The sequence below is a fragment of the Electrophorus electricus genome, chromosome 1, assembly GCF_041902795.1.
Source record: "Electrophorus electricus isolate QZ-2024a chromosome 1, ASM4190279v1, whole genome shotgun sequence".
NCBI classification, from domain to species: Eukaryota; Metazoa; Chordata; class Actinopteri; order Gymnotiformes; family Gymnotidae; genus Electrophorus; species Electrophorus electricus.
The window spans coordinates 5,601,631-5,618,770 of NC_137497.1; the positions used below are offsets into that span (position 1 = coordinate 5,601,631).

Sequence of the window (17,140 nt, forward strand, 5' to 3'; positions counted from 1 at the left end):
GATGGGACATCCCGGGCTAGCAACAATATGGACATCACCGGAAGAACTGAACTCTGGCTAACTCCAATCCCAATTCAGATTCCAAAAATGGACACTTTTACACACACACACATACACACATTCTTATACACAGTCATACACACACACACACACACACACACACACACACACACATACATATATACATATCCATACACACACTCACACATTGTTTTTGTTTCAGACTAGTGCTGAAGTCAAACTTCACACAAATAAAATATGCACTCCTGTTGCAGTCTTGCACATTATCCTACTTGCTGCTAGAGTACTGTACTAAACCAGCACTGTACTCTGAACTGTTCTGGCTGCTACCAGTGACTGCTATGTTCAGTATAGCATGTCACTGACTCCTATGCACAACTTACTTTACATATTCCCAGTACTGTGTACTGGGCTAAAAAATTACACTGTCTCATCATTTTATATCTTTGTATTGGTCCTGTCCTGTATTTATTTATTGTTTATGACATTTTGCACTGTATTGGATTGTTTGCACTCGTGTGGCGTGTTGTCTGTTGCACTTATTGTTTTGTGTTGCACCATTGTCATGGAGGAACATTGTCTCGTTTTTGCTGTGTACTTGTATATACCTAAAATGATAATAAAGCCTCTTTGAACTTTGAACCTTTGAACTTTGAAGAAATCAATATGGGCAACCAGTGATATAGAATAGTATCACTTTTTAAGAAAATATAGTAGTTCAGGATGAACCTAATGGTACCAGGAACTGGTTGGTATAAGTATTGAATATCAATTTGCATACATTGAATAATGTATGGTTTGGAGAACAATAGTGGAACCTGGACAAGTTTTTATGAAAAAATAAAAATGGTTATGTAAGGGTGTTTGAAGAAAATGTATAAAAGGTGTGTCCACCTAAGACTCGTTTGTAACATTGAGCACAGAATAAAGACGGGACCGGCTAGTCTCGTCAATTAATTCCAGAGTCTGTATCTTTATTTCTATTTAGTGTGTTTTGAGTAAACAGTCTTGAATTTAGGAAGATCTAGCAATGACAACCCTTCATGAAATAGCCTTTTAAAGTAAACAGTATACCCAAGCCAAGAAGGAGCCTCTTCAAATTATATAAAGTGCATCATTCCAGGGTGGTCAAAGAACTTCTGTAAATCTGAAGTTTCTTTAATTGTGTTAAATTGGTGACATCTGAGCATGTTAATGTAGTTATGGAATTGTAGGTAAGGTCTAGGAACGTTATTCAGTTTGTTTTGGGACATATCCAACCTTTGGAGGTTACACATTGATTTAAATGTCAGTTTTGTTATATTAGAGATATTGCTTCTAGACACATCCAGTACTGTCGGACCTGTGCAGTCATTTAGTTCATTCTCTGATATTGAACTGATATTATTTATCAGTTCTAAGTGAGCTGAGGAGGCAGACAGGTTTAAACAGGGTTTTCACTGTCTGCTCTCCTAGGTAGTAAATATTAAGTTTAACCAGAGTAGAGTTAAAGGTTTGCAGCAACATCCTCTGATGCCATTGGTGATCCACATAAGTTGAGTCTGTTGACGTGTCTTAAGTAATTTCTCTCCAGCACATCCCACTTTATGCTGACATTAATGAAAGCTAGGTCTACTGTTTCAAGGTGAGGAAAAATATCAGCTGTGATCTTGAACAACTGCAATGGATTATGGGACAGATCCAGGGCTTTCCATTGTGTGGATGTATTTGATACATGTGTTGTTTGAAAAGATGAAAATCCTTTTTTTCCAGTGTGCAGTTTCTGGAGGTGGGACATTTGAAACACAGGCTGTATTTTGTATATGTCATAAAGATAATTTCCTGACACATTCAACATTACCAGACTGACAAGAGGGAGAAAAGCAGATGGATTAATATTTGTAATGAGGTTTCCATCCATTCAAAGCACAGTGAGATTAAAAAGATTCCAGAAGAATCCTTTTGTGACCGAATTGAGTTTGTTACACGCGAGATTTAACTCCTGCAAGGTAGTCAAATCTCTGAAAGCTCCATCATCCACTTCTTTGATCTGATTGTTAGAAACGTTTAAGTTTTGAAGGTTAAAAAGGTGTACAAAGTCATTCTTTTTTATGACTGATATTTGATTGTAAGACATGTCCAGCACTTGTGCTATATGTTGTATGTATTCAGGTATAGTACACTCTTTGTTTGAGCACCTTCATTGTTTGAGATCTTAAAGAACCTTTGATAGTGCAGTTTTTCAGGAAATATCCATTTATCAGAATGGCAAATGCACAGCTGGACAACACAAAAAAGAAGACTGTAGATAAAACACATCTAGTATTTTAAAATTTCTGCATGCCCATAAATATAATTAAAAAATCCTTGATACACTTTTGATGTTACTTTTGATATTCCTTGAAAGTCCTTTTTGTGATCAAAGACTATTGTGTCACAAACAATACTGTTCAGCAGAGCTCATCAGTGTTTCTTAGCAGTCCTAAGAAATAAGCATGAAAAAGTCTATTTCAATACTGTGATCATATTTCAAAACTCTTCAACTACTTAAGGCAAAAGATACACCATATAGACACAAATTAACCACATCTCAAACACCCAGAACGCAGAGGTCTCAAAGCTCCTAACTCTCAAGAACATATTCTTGCCATTCAACTACAGAACATGATCAAATGGATGTAGGGTATTGTTTTCTCCTGGCTTTTTTTCATTCACATTTTCATCATGTATTCCCATACGGTAATGACCACAATCAAAAATACAACTTCAGATGACCACTTCAAAAATACATCTGGTGAAAGAGGAGAAAACAAGTGCAGGCAGTGCACAGGGGTTCTCACCCTCCCACAAGAGGGGGGATAATGGTTCAAGAAGCCTCCTGAAGGACTTTCTTTCTGCTTGCCACAGATAAGAGCATCTGCCAAATGCTGAAAATGTAAACTTTAAAAATACAGGAATACAGTAGTTTACAGGTGTGGGCACAACACTTTATCTACTGACAAGACAACACTTTAAGTAAGAAATCTGCTCAATTCTGAAGAAGTTTCAAGATGGCATCTCTTTACCACTAGGGGGCAGACATATGCCACCTATCAGGAATGTTTTCATTCTCCAGTGACATCAATGAGACATATTTTGTTCTACAGACACAAAACTACAAAGACCTAAAACTGTTGAGCAACTTAATTAGTATTTACAAGCACTTCACTTAGGTTGTAACATTTTACTTTACATTTTTTATTTTTACCTTAAAAAAAAAAAAAAAAAATTTAATGCTAGAAACATAAATGAAAATTAACTTTTAAGCATAAGTAATCTCATGAGTAGGATGTTTAACACTTTACAGATAGAAGATACACATCCTGCATGTATAAACACTCATATCTGATAATCAGGCACTGTAGGACTTGTCTCATCCATTTATGTCACAGAGTTGTTCACTGTCCACTGACATTTGTTTTCCTCTTTATTTACCACAATATTAGACATTTTATGGTTGCATTTTTTATTTATGTTTTAAATAACCAATAAGTCCGATTCAATATTTAAACACAATGTCAGCATGTTCTGTGCTTACTGGGGTGGTGTAGTGCTTTACTGTCAAAGCTACTGTGAAGCAGAGCACAATAAGAGAGTTAAAATGATGTGTGATGTGGTGAATGGCAGGTTCTGGACTGTAGTGCAAGAGTATGGATTAATTTGCACTTCTTATGGACCACAATCCCAAATATTACGTTTATATAAAGTTTTCAGAATGCAAGTTTAGCATTGAATAGAGAACTTTTAACTTCAGTCTCTCAGGCATCTCTTGTCCACTGTGTGCTGGAAACAGTTTTGTAGGCATGTATGCATGTCTGTGTACTTACAGTTTGCACAGAGGTATTTAACCACATCAAAGGTTTTGTACTGCTCACTTATGAGCTATTTTCTCTGCTCATACTGCACACCAGGGTCTGGGTGTTTTCCATCCTCAGTGTGGACTCTCGCTTTTTCTGTCCACGAATTGCTGAACACCAGTCTTACAAGATACTCATTTACTCCCCCTTTCCAACAACCTGTTTATTGTTGACTGAACAGAGTAATGCACCAATAGAAAATAGAGTGTGGAAGGTGACCACCCAGGTTCCCCCGGTGCTGTTACTTGGCGCTGGGACACTGAAGCTGGTTCCAGAAAATTCCAGGAATGACAATGCTGACCTCAGTCCAGAAGAGAGCAATCCTAGTAAGGGTAAAAATACTTCACACTCTCCAATTCCCAGGCACCTGGACCAGATACGATCCATACTGGCTAAAAACCAGTACAAACAAATGAGTGTTTAGCTATGGGCTCGGTGGCTAGCTAATACAAGTGTAAAGAGGGATAAAACATATCAGTGGAAAAGACAGGCCTGAGCACAAAGGCACTAATCATGGCAACACAAGACCAAGCACACAATACCAAGTCAATGGAAGATGGGGTGTATCTGGACATGACAATCCGGCATCTAGGAGCAGTATGCAAGATGCTGGTGGGAGCAGCATACACTCAGTGACACAACCAAGTGGTAGGGATAACATTTTTTAAAAATATTTCATGTGGAGGAGCCATGGAGAATAGTAGAAAATACTAACTAAAAAACTAACTTTCCCATTCAGACAATGAATATAGTGACAGTAGATAACTACCAGAAAACAACAGAGGTAGTAAGTATGACAATCCAAAATGGTAGTTATATTATGAATGAAGGAAGATGGGAAGATGGAGGAATACTGGGTACTTGAGGCCCTAAGATAATTTTTCCAACTTAGCAATATGGTGACATTCCTATGTCCATATGACTTTTTAGAGTAAATCCCCCTGTTACTAAAGTTTAGTAAGAGAAGCTCTATTTGTGTTTATCTGTTCTACAAGTTATCTGTTAATGCTTGTGCAGTGACATGGAAGGCCTGTGCCTTCATGATACAAGATTACTTGAGTTTATTTACAGAAACAAGCAACACTGCATGCATTTTGATTTTCCTTGTTTCCTCTTTATTATTTGTTTATGTGTTGTGAATTACATATTTTATATTGGCTCTAAAATGATGACAGTTTACTAAATTTCATGTATTGCATAAGCCACACCTACAACTATATAAAGTGCAGTTTGATATGAAAGTCACATTTCCTCTTCATGTCATTGCAGGGATGGTTTGTATATCAGTTCTGATTTCGCTGTTCCATGGCATTGGTAAGTCATATTAATCTCATTTATATTAAATGGAGAGAATAAACTTTACTGTTTTGAGGAAGTCATAAAGATTAAATGGGTTTTAACAGGTGTCCAGGGTTAAAGATGAAAGTTTTTAATACTGTCCCTCTCTTACAATTTGTGTTAATTTTGTGGTGTTTTCTGGATTGCAGGTTTGCTCCCAGTGGCTCTGGGCTCTCCAGCTACTTTAATATTGGTGGCAGAACCTGGTGATGATGTCACTCTTTGGTACCAGCATGAACAGACAACACCAACTTACATATCTTGGTTCAAACACACAGACAGTTCTGTGCCAGTTTACATTTCATGTCAATATTTCAGAAACAATTCTGCATCAAGCCACTGTTCTTTTGTCAATCAAAGTAAACGTACTGTGATGTCCGTAAACTCCCAGTACACCTCTCTGACAATAACTGCAGTGAATCCCACTGATTCAGGATTGTATTATTGCGGCATTCGGCGGGGTAGTCAGATTTCCTTCAGTAATGCAACATATTTACAAGTCAGAGGTAACAATCTGTGCAAATGAATTACATTACAGTAATTACTGACAAATATTTATATGGTATGTTTAACAATGGTTAAGTACCAGATATTAATAACATTAAGGTTAATGTTAAACTGATGTAAATCTTTTTTGTTGTTCTTTTTTCCAGCGCGAATTGAAACACCTTCCAAGGGCAGTTCAGAAGAAGGTTTTTTATCTCATGTTCTTCAGTTCTTGTTTTGCTTTGTATATGGCATTTTGCAGTTTATATTCTGCTGTTTAAAAATATCGCTTTTAAGAATTTGAAGAACTGTGAAGCAGTAGAAGAATTGCATTGCAAAGTCACATGTACAGATTAAAAAATAAATCTTTCTTTGAATCTCTTCTTCAGCTCTCTGGTCTTCAGATGTCTTCTTCATGCTGACGGCAGTGTTTACTGGAGTGATTCTTGTTCTCATCAGTGTTCTTCTTTTCATGCTGAAGAAGAAAAAACAACACAGTGATGGTACTGCTAATACTGCTGTTTAAAACTAATTTATTAACATTTTAGGTAATTTTAAGAAAAATACAGCTTAGAAGAAAAGTACAAAAGTTACCATTACATAAAATATATAGAAAGTATTCTTTTAAATAAAGGCAAATCAAGTATTAAAATCAAGTATTCTATATATTGCAGTAATATACTTAATATCTCACAATATACTAGATTATATTGCAATGTAAAAAGAGTCTGAGATGTATGTTTACTCCTTAATGCACAGCTGATTTTTTTTTATTGAGTCCTACAGAAACTGACTGTAAAGTTGAACAAAAGAATAAGGTAATTATGAAAAAAACATGATAAATGCTTGAACCACATATAGAATATATTTAAAATCTTTGTATACAACAAATTCTTATCAATTAATTTAATATCTTTGTATAATATTTTTTGCAAAATAAGAAAGAAAAAAAAAAGAACACCTTTAGAAGGGTTTGGTGTCCATTGTGTAAGCAAAAAGATGTTCCAGCAAATTTACAGAACAGCCACACAAAGAAAAAGGAATCATATTAAACATAAAAAGAATCGCATCTTAAAATTAATTTCAGGATTAAAATAATAAAGTTAATTTTGTTATTAGTGTTATTTAAAGAAATCTGACATTAAAGTAAAAAATCCAACAGATGATGTCATCCAGTATAGTTTTGTTTTGTACCATTGCAGGAAAAGAATTCTAGCTACGCTGCTCTAAAGTTTTCGGATAAGAAAATCAAGAAAGCAGGAAGACACTCTGAAGTGGATCCTTAGGTTGTGTATTCTTCAGTTAGACACTAGTAGTGACAGAACAAAGTGCTTCTTATCACCACCATGTATTTTATATATGCACTTTCTAGTTTTGACATACACAAACAGTGGACAGTAGGTCTGTAAGTACTGTCAGAAATTGTGACTAAGCAGTTAAGGTGATGTATCGCAACCTGGATTAACCCAGCGTAATCAGGGAGTTTGATGTGACCTTTGCAAGAATAGAAAGTAATTTACTATTATTCAAGGTGATTCCCTACACACAGTGAAGAATAGCATATGTATTTTGCAAGTATTGTGGGCTAGCATGTGTTCAATCTGTAAACAATTAAAACCCTTTAGCAGAAGTGTATTTGGACTATCCCTTTTAAGACTTAATGTTCAGTTAGTCTTGACTGATTACAGAAAATTATAACAGTAATATTAATGTTTCTTAAATAGTTTGGGTACCACAGTATGACACCATACTGTGGCATCTTAATGACCTCAGTGTAATCATACCAAAATATTTTTATTGCTACTATTAAATACTTGGCACCTTAAAATCCAGCTATGTGAATTTCCTTTTTTTACCATTTGACTCATTTTATATTATTGACGTATATTATTATATTATTGACATGATATAGTTTGTTGGTGGTGGTGACTGATATGCGAATAAATGTGTTCAAATGCAGTTTGAATTGTTGTGACTTGCTGTTTCAATCTTCAGTTCTTTTTTATTAAAGTGCATTGTCTTCAGACTCGTCTTTTGGTTCAATCTTTTTTTTAATAAATCATTTGATACGGCTTTATATTATGTGAAAATATCCTGCATTACTCTGCTTATATCTACTGACTTATCACACTTGATGAAGCATTAAATTCTGTGTCCATATTTAAAGAACGCTGTGAAACCAAGATTCAGTAAATTACTTTCTATTCACAATGTAAATATTCTGGAATTTTATAATAAATCTGATATTATTTAACAATGTTAGTCACCTTTGTTAAAATAATAATTTCATTTAAACAGAAAGTAATTAATGTTCTAAGCATGCTGTCCTGACATTAAAATAATTAACTTTTAATATAACCATAATAAAGATGGAGGAGGAGCCAAAAACATTTTGTTCTAAAATAATATAAATAATAAATAGTCAGAATAATTACAGACTTAATTGAACAGACAAATAAAAGCTTCATCCTTCCACAAGAGACAAAAGAAGAAAGTTTAGAGATAATCTAGAGTGTCAATCTAAGATTTTACTGATATATCTTTATATTTCATTTTTCATAAACTTTTAAATATCATCAACATACATCAGTCTGGGTTAGATTTGATATAAAATTATAGCTCAAACAAAGAGTGTTGCCTACATGCATGGGTGTGGCTTCAGTACATCATGGTCTTTGTGGTCTCCGCCAACAGGACCTTCGGCTATTTTTACACATTTTTGTCTTGCATGATACACACACAAATCCAAATTTCATGAAATACACTCTTCAGGTCTCCTTCCATAATCACACAACTTTAAACTTTACAGGTTTACTGATTAATGCAGGTTTACAGAAAATTACAAAATTGTTATCCAATGTTACATCTACAGGAATTATATTTTCCATCATTCTCATAAACAACTAGGTCTAGAGCAGGTGTGTCCAATCCGTCCTGGAGCCCCAGACTTGGACACCCCTGGTCTAGAGTCATGGTTTGAATGAATTAATATAATGAGTCAGAATCAACCAGACTCTTGTGTATGCGAATAGATGTGGCTTTACTGACTATAGGACAATCCAAAAACATGGTCAAAAAACAGACATAAGTCACAACCGGAAAAACACCAGCAGCGGAAGTGCAATGCCGTAAATACAAAAACTGCAGGATAAACAGAAAGGGGTCAAAAGCAATATACAAGACAGACATAGGAAAAGCGCTCCACATACAGAGGGATGAACCATGGCAACACTTTGTAAAGAACGTTTGGTTGAGAAGGTGCATAAATACATAAATAAGACTTGATAACAGCTAATGGTAATCAGCAGTCTAAGGATGATGATTGAAGCAGACTATTGGTGGAGTCAGATGGAGTGTTCTGCACTTGTCAGGACCAGGGCTGATGAAAAATAGAGTTCTGAGTTTATAGTTGGAGGTCAGCATGACAGTTCCATCATGAACTTTGTGAAGATTTATTCAAATAAAAGTGCAACAATGGATGTATTAAATGCACTTAAATAAAAATGTAAGAATGGGTGTACAATTACGATAGAATAATAATAATTTTTTATACTATCTATTAACAATATGCAGCCAGTGTTTAATTTACAATATATTGGCCTTTTCATTCCAAATTTGTTTACTTGAGCAACCAGGCTCACAATCACAAACTAAACGCAGATAATCCAATGGAATCCCTTTTCTAATTGTCATACCGCCTGACTCCCAACCAGATTACACTATCCAGCAGCCTGTTCAGCACCCAGCCAACAACTCAGCCAATCAGAGACATTCATTCAGATCATCATCACCAGAATATTAAACTCACCTGTGTGTTCAGAGAGTTTAGGTATATAAGACCTAATGCACAATCACTGCAAAGTATTGCCTCTAGGATTTCCCAAGCGAGTGTTTGTTTGATTCGTTTTCCTGTGTACCATACCTGTGCTTTGTCTTTATCATTTCTGATTTTTGCCTGACCCCTTTTTAAAGATATCTTCTCGTTTTTTGGATTACTCCTCTGGCTTTTGACATGGACTCGGACCTCTCTAAGATTTGGATTACCCCTTTTGTTTCTCTGTCTATTATTACTCTGAGTTTACCTTTGATCATCTAGTGGAACCTTAATAAAGTTCATCTTCACAATCCACAAGCGTCTGGCTCGTTACACTAATATGAATACAATGTATGCATTAATACTTTTAGATAAACTAGATTATTGTAACTAAAGCATTTTTTAAAACCTAAATAGCAAAAGAAATTCAGAATGTTAAACAAATTACTGAATTTTGTTGCTTTCCACTATTACTATAATTTTCAAAGCATTTATGTGATTATGCATGCTATTAACTCTCATTTTAATTTCCCTTCTTACCCCTAGACTGATCTGTGTATAATTAGTGGTTGAGATTCAAATGTGACTGCTGACAATTTTCTCAGCTTGCAGCTGAGGACAGAACAGACGTTCTCACCTCTCTGTGGTCAACAAGCTTCAGCGTGCATCTCACTCTACTGTGAAAAAAAGACAGATACAAGTGGGTAAATGACAAATACACAGTGTATTTAACTGAAAGGTTGGACAGACGTGTCAGGATTTAGCTGATGTAAAGGCAAAAAACATCAATAGAATAGAACATCAATTTACAGTGATTACATATAGAATTCAGAAGTAAAGACCTACAAATATTTTAATTGTTTCTGAACATCTTCAGCAAATTGGGGGAATATGAAAACAGGAGCTCAATGCAAAGATAATACAAACCCAAACAACTCAGCAAACGATAGACTCTAAAGACAATGTGCAGGTAGCAGTGCTCAGAATTAGTCAGAAGATTTATGGCAGGTCTTCACAACAGGCTTACACTGCTATCCAGTATCAGCCAAAGGAAGAAGGTTTCTTCCATTCCAGAGATTATTTCCTTGTTGCAGTTGCATTTGTAACATCCTGGTGAAAATGTCTTTGGCGCCAGGTTAAGTCCTGGATTTCTCTAAAGATGTTTTAGTCTATAGTAAACCAAGTTGTAGAGGGAGGTGTATTGTGTTCATTCATAGCTGCATATCTGGCCACTGTGAACTGGTAGTCACTCAACCTGTGGAACAAAATATATCACCTGAGCAGGGAATGAACCATGAAAGAAGAAAAGAGAAAATAACTGTAGCATTGCTGCTTTATTTATATTAGTGCTAAAATGTAGACATCTACATGTTGACAAAGGAAGACCGTCTAAGCATTCCTTTTCACCCAATGAAAGCACAGCTCACCATATGTTAAATAGTTGGTGGAAGTATGATGTAGCACGAATGTTCATGTTATTACTGTCTGGATAGTGTTTAGGGCAGCTGGCATGATCTATGCTTATAGTAGTTATGTGGCTTTTTGTGCTATTTAAAGAGGTATAATTCTGCACACAATAAGTGAGTTGAAATTATGTTTGTCCTTGAATGCAAGTTTATGGACAATAGTGAGAGTGTACAGATTCATCTGCAATGTTTTTGTAATGAATCAGAATCCCAAATATTCCATGAATATCATTTTAATATCACAGAACTGTAATTTTAGCTCTGCACTTTTAGGCATTTTTATCCATAGCATTGTGTGATGGAAACAGATCTGTAGATGTGTGTGCATGTCAGTTTGCATTTGCACACACAGCGAACAAAATGTGTCAACCACATTGAAGGCTGCGTCTGTCCTTAGCAGTCATTCTAGCCATTCTGCTGTATTACACACTGTAGTCTGAATATTTTCCAACCTCTTTGTGGACCCCCAGTTCTTTTCAACACACTGTGCGTCACAATCTCTTGATCTCAATCACTTGCTTGCACAGCTGATTAAGGACCTCTGTCCTGACCATCCTGTTTCTCTGCAAAGCCTTTCCTCTTCTTTTTTGAGACCAGTGATGGTTTGTATGTCAGTTCTGATTCTCCTATTTCATGGCATTGGTAAGTAATACTAATTTCATTTACATTATTAAATAGAGAATACACTTGAAGACAATAAAGAAAGATTTCGCAATTGTAAAATACATTGTAAAATAACAAAGCAATTAAACTTTTACTTTCCACCACCACTATAATTTTCAAACATTTATGTAATTTGGCAATTTTACTAACTTTCACTCTAACTTCCATTCTTAGCACGGGAGTGAGCTGTGTAAAAACCAGATTGCTGGGTAATATTCAACTGTGACCTCTGGCAACATTTTCTCAGCTTGCGGCTGAACTAAAAACAGAACAAAGTTCTCACATCTCTGTGGTTAAAATACACCAGATCACAGCTCACACTGCTGAAAAAAAATGTCATATACACGTATATAAATAACACAGTGTATTGATCGGAAAGATTTGAAAGACGTTTCAGGTTTTAGCTATTGGAAAGGGAGAAAACAGAGACCAAATATGTCAGGCCTTTTATATGGTTTTGCAAGTGACAATATATATTAGACAAAGACAAGTGTACAATTTTTGAAAGAAAAATAGTAAAAAAAAAAATGTAATACTAAAACTGCTTAAATATAGAGACATTTCATAATCTCTATGACTGTGTTTCATATAAAATTACAGATCATGTACAAAGTGAAGTTGCCTTCATCTAACATCAACTACAGTAATTCAGCTGCTCCTGTATGATGTGCTGAAGAGTTCTGCAAAGTGCAGGTACAACCATGATCAACAATCACTTAATGATGCATCTGTGCATTCTAGTACTGAGACTCATATTCATAAACAAATCAGAATGATCTTCTAAAGACTACAGCTGTTCCTGTGTGATATGCTGAGGGGTTCTTTGAGGAGCAGGTAGAGCCATGATCCACAATAAACGTTAGATCTATATGGCCTAGTACTGAAATGTACAGAAAAAGAGTGGAACAGTAATCATTTTATAATTATTTGTGGTGTTTACAGGATGTGATGAGAGCAGTATTTACTAAAAGGTATGGTCACAAATCCAAGGAGCTGTAGAGAATCTTCTTTATTTATAAGCAGATCAGGATGATCTTCTAAAAATGAGTAATGGCTGAAGCAGCAACAATAAACATAAAGGAACTGTAAGAATTAATAGGAGTTCCTGGCTAAAACATTTCATGTTAAACTTCTCACCATTAACCACAGATTACCATTCATCACAACAATCAATTTTCAGAGTTCAACATTTCCTTTTCCTTCAGGTTTGTCTCACTGATCTGACTACCAACCTGACACTCTCCAGCTGGGGTTAGAGCTGCGAGTGTTACTGCAGCCTGACCCTCTCCAGCTGGGGTTAGAGCTGTGAGTGTCACTACAACCTGGCCCTCTCCAGCTGGGGTTAGAGCTGTGAGTATTACTACAGCCTGACCCTCTGCAAATGGAATAGTTTGTCGGGCTTAATGCAGAAATATTCATATACAGCCGTGGCCCGCCATCTAGTGGTGACCCTGAGTGTGATATTTACTGTATGTGTATATTAATACTACTGCAAAGATGTTATGCAGGAATATACAAATCCAACCTTGGTGAAATATACACTTTCAAATTTATTTAAAAAACACATTTTGTATGTATATGTGGATTTTATTTTCTTGCTCAGGAAATCTCTGAATGTTTTTAGACTCATAAGTGTCTTATATTATTAGCAGGAAATGTGAGGGTCTTGTACATAGTAAACAGAAGTAATGCAGAAATAAACAAATGTTGCTTTGGTTTGCCATCTCGTGGTGACCATGTGCTACAACATCTGATTCAGCACCTCAGCTATGTATGCAGTCCTTTATAAGCAGAATGAGGTTTCTACTAACCTGTAGTGCTTCACTATCTAATTCATGTGTAATGGCACTTAGGATTATATTAACAATATATTTATACAGAAATTATACTAACAACAATATTGTGTTATATTTAGAGAGAGAGTGAGATGTATTGTGATTTATTGTGATGACACACATATATACAATCACATCCAGGAAATATAAGACTTCTTTCTAAATGCACAGTACAGCATCAACTTTTCAAAGTTTGTGTTACGAAGGGGATGTCTGTCGTTGCAAAGTCAGACTGTGCTTTCTTGCATCATGAATGGGCTGTTTGTCAGACTGTAATATGTAAATATGAACAGACTGGTCTTTACAACAGCTGTTGTAAGTGTCCTGGTTCTCATACTGAGGCCTTAGTCCTGCTGTTGTGTGCATGCAAATGTTATTACCTAATTATACTGTGTGTTAATATGTTCCTGTAGTCAGTGAGAGTGTAGTGATAGTGCTGTGTTAATATGTAAATGTAGTCAGTTATGGTGCAGTAATTATGCTGGGTGTTATTATGACAGACTGCTTCAGCAGTGATCATAGTTATGACTGAGCACAGGTGGGTCATCAGGGGAATGTGGTGGTCAGGGTGGTGGTGCTTGTTATGTACACCCCCTAGCCCTTGTGTAGCTCATTCTCTCCACTGGTTCATTCACTTTGAACTCTGAGTATATTTCTATTCTACAGTCACAACAATATCTCTCTACAAGATCCAGATTTGTTTTAGTTTGACTTCTAAACTGTTCTCCATAGTTACTAATAGTTGCTTCATAATATGGAGGTTGGAGATGCTGAGCTCACCAGAGCATACAGACACAAATCTGTAGAAGTGGATACTATGGTAACTGCTGAAACAAGTAGGTATGCATAATGTTGAGATCTTGCAGAGTGATGCTGTTGTGATCTTTGTCACTCTGTTACATGGTTATAATCAAATGTGTATGTTTAGTGGTTCATATTATGATAGTTCAGTGTTAACTCTGGTACATACACATATGATTATAATTCTGCATGTTTAAATCATGGTTTATATTTACTGACAAGTGTGTTTGTTGCAGAAGTCCAGCCGTGCCCAGATCAGAGCTCCACTGTGACGGTGTTGACGGTGCTCCTGGCTCTGATGTGGGCGGGGCTTGTGGCAGCAGGGCTGGTGATTGTTCCTCTGAGGGGAAAAAATCAGCAGCTCCAGACAGGAAGTACAGCAGACAACAGAGGACGTGATATGAATGAACCCTTATTGTCCAGGTTATATTTTCAAGAGTTCCCCTTGTGGTCTTGATTATGGTCAGTTGTTGTGGTTGCTTTTCCCAATGCTGTAATGCTGCATTCATTTCAAAGTGTTTTGCTCGATAAGTAGCTACGCTTTGCCTGCTCATGTAAAGCATTCTCCAATATTAACTAAATCAGACATGTATTATGGAAACAGGCCTGCTTCATGTCATTTGGCTTTGAGCAAGATTGACAGACCTTTGTGCTAGTCTCAACTTTTGGCCACAACTGTACAGTAAACACCAGAGGACAGAGAGGTTTTATTAAACACTCAGCTGGGGTTGTGTAACCTGCACGCTACAGTAGACACCAGAGGAGAGTCAGGTGCTAGTATATAATTGGGTATATGGTGTTTCTGTATTTTGAGCTGTTATGTCTGTGTCCTAGTTATATCCTGCTCACCTTTAGCCCTGCCCATATCTAACCCCACCCCCTCTAGCTCCTGTGTGTTACTTTGCAGTGTGTACCACTCAGTGTATATCGCACACTGATACACTTAGACTCTGCCTGACCCCAGGTGAGACAGTGCTATAGATGTAGTGCTACCAGACTCTGCCTGACCCTAGGTGAGACAATGCTGCAGACAATGCTACCAGACTGACTGACCCCAGGTGACACGGTGCTGTTGATGCAGTGTAACCAGCACTCTACAGTACACACTAGGCGAAGGTAAGGTTTTATTAAATACTCAGTTGGGGTTGTGTAACCTGCACTCTGCAGTGCACAACAGAGGAGGGTGAGGTGCTAGTATGTAATTTGGTATATGGTGTGTCTGTATTTTGAGATGTTATGTCTATGTTGATTAAGATGTTATTAGGATAAGTGCTAATCTCAGTTACATCCTCCTCACCTTTAGCCCAGGAGTGAGTAAGGCAGCTGTACTGAAAACAACGAGCTGGACTTTGTGTGTACGTGCGTGCACACAGAGTGAAGCTGCGAACCAATAAGTTGATGACCAACACAGTAAATATCATCTAAGTAAGAGACACCGAATGTTATACCTACCCAAAGCGTACATGTCTCCTCATCTTGAGGAATCTTCATCTATCTTCATCTAGGACAGGGGTGTGTGTGTGTTGCTAAAGGACAGGTAGGTGTGTGTGTGTGTGTTGCTAAAGGACAGGTGGGTGGGTGATGTGATGTCTCTATGTGATGTATGCAATTGAGTGGAAGCGAGAGGCAGGGTTGTGAGAAATTGCTATTTATTTTCCATCAGGTTCTCGATGATGGAAGCACTTAACAACTGCCCCATCTCCTGGGATCTGTGGGTTTAAATATGGCAGGATGTAAGTAAGGAACAGGTGAAGGTAATCAGTAATCAGGAGACTGTGAAAGGGGCAGGCAAGAGGTATGATCCTTAGCAGGAGTGGGCGTGTCCTGCTAGCCGGCCGACCAACTGTGACAGAACCCCCCACCCCCGGAGACCCCGCCAGCCTCCTGGCGTGTGGCCAGTCCGGCTGACGCGGAGCAGGTCTCTGAGCATGCAACCTGTGGTAGGAGGCAGTAAGGTCTAGGTCCAACACTTGGGAGGCCGGTATCCAGCACTGCTCCTCTGGCCCGTACCACTCCCAGTCCACGAGGCACTGCAACTGCGTCTTTCTATCCAGGTTCGTAGTGGGCAAACTCCCCATGGCTCCTATTTTCCTTCCTCTTGTAGTTTGTGATGGCTTTGAGCAATTTCTGGTATGCCTCCTCTACACCTGCTCACTGCGCCAACACCACGTCTTCACCGCTGACGTGATTGGATTCCACGGATACAGTGGGGGTTGAAAACCTAGTACACATTCAAAGGGCGTTAACCCAGTCGCTTCATGATGCAGAGAGTTCTGGGCATACTCTTCCCAGGGGAGGTAGGCACTCCAGGTCTCGGCATGTTTTTGACTGTATAACTGCAGACATTTGCCCAGTTCTTGCTTAGCCCTCTCTACCTGACCGTTGGCTTGAGGATGTTAGCCAGATGTCAGACTGACCATAATGTTCAGTTTTCCAAGCAATTCCTTCCACACTCTGGATGTAAATTGTGGCCCCCTATTTGAGACTATGTCCTCTGGCAGCTCAAATTGTCCGAAGACCAGGTGGAAGAGAAGCTTCACCATCTCCCAAGTGGTAAGTAGACCTTTAAGTGGATGGACTCACACCATTTTCAAAAACTGGTCCACAATGACTAAGATCACTTTGTTGCCCCCAGAAACAGTTAGATCAGTGACGAAATCTATAGCCAAGTGAGACCAGGGTCGGAGAGGTATGAATAGTGGAAGCAGCTTACCTGCAGGCAGTGTGCGAGTTTTTCTGCGGGCATACTCCACACCAGATACCAAATACCTGACAATCTCTTTGTTCAGGGCAGGCCAGCAATAGCGAGTACTTAGTAGCTGTGCCATACGGGTTGCACCT

The 17,140-nt window shown here is 37.6% G+C and overlaps 2 protein-coding genes and 2 pseudogenes across 2 annotated transcripts in view; 1 reads left to right on the top strand and 3 right to left on the bottom strand.

The window, feature by feature from the left end:
* LOC145651154 (uncharacterized) overlaps positions 1 to 16,377 on the bottom strand; it is a 139,265-nt pseudogene extending 122,888 nt beyond the window's left edge.
* Positions 1 to 17,140, bottom strand: part of LOC145656918 (uncharacterized) — a 234,143-nt gene that overhangs the window by 127,883 nt on the left and 89,120 nt on the right. The gene's annotated exons all lie outside the window — the stretch shown is intronic.
* Positions 1,136 to 4,283, bottom strand: LOC145651161 (uncharacterized; annotated as a pseudogene).
* LOC118241409 (uncharacterized) lies at positions 5,168 to 7,292 on the top strand. Its single transcript, XM_081722929.1, has 6 exons — positions 5,168 to 5,210; positions 5,384 to 5,740; positions 5,888 to 5,926; positions 6,110 to 6,223; positions 6,507 to 6,538; positions 6,923 to 7,292. The coding sequence occupies exons 1-6, from the start codon at positions 5,168 to 5,170 to the stop codon at positions 7,004 to 7,006; spliced, it is 669 nt and encodes a 222-aa protein (XP_081579055.1). The 3' UTR covers positions 7,007 to 7,292.

Bases quoted from the DNA above. Each gene is read 5' to 3' on its own strand.
- LOC118241409 (XM_081722929.1), top strand. From the start codon at position 5,168: ATGGTTTGTATATCAGTTCTGATTTCGCTGTTCCATGGCATTG. The intron at 5,741-5,887 runs GTAACAATCTGT...TCTTTTTTCCAG, and splicing joins AACATATTTACAAGTCAGAG to CGCGAATTGAAACACCTTCC. The intron at 6,224-6,506 runs GTACTGCTAATA...TGAGTCCTACAG, and splicing joins GAAAAAACAACACAGTGATG to AAACTGACTGTAAAGTTGAA.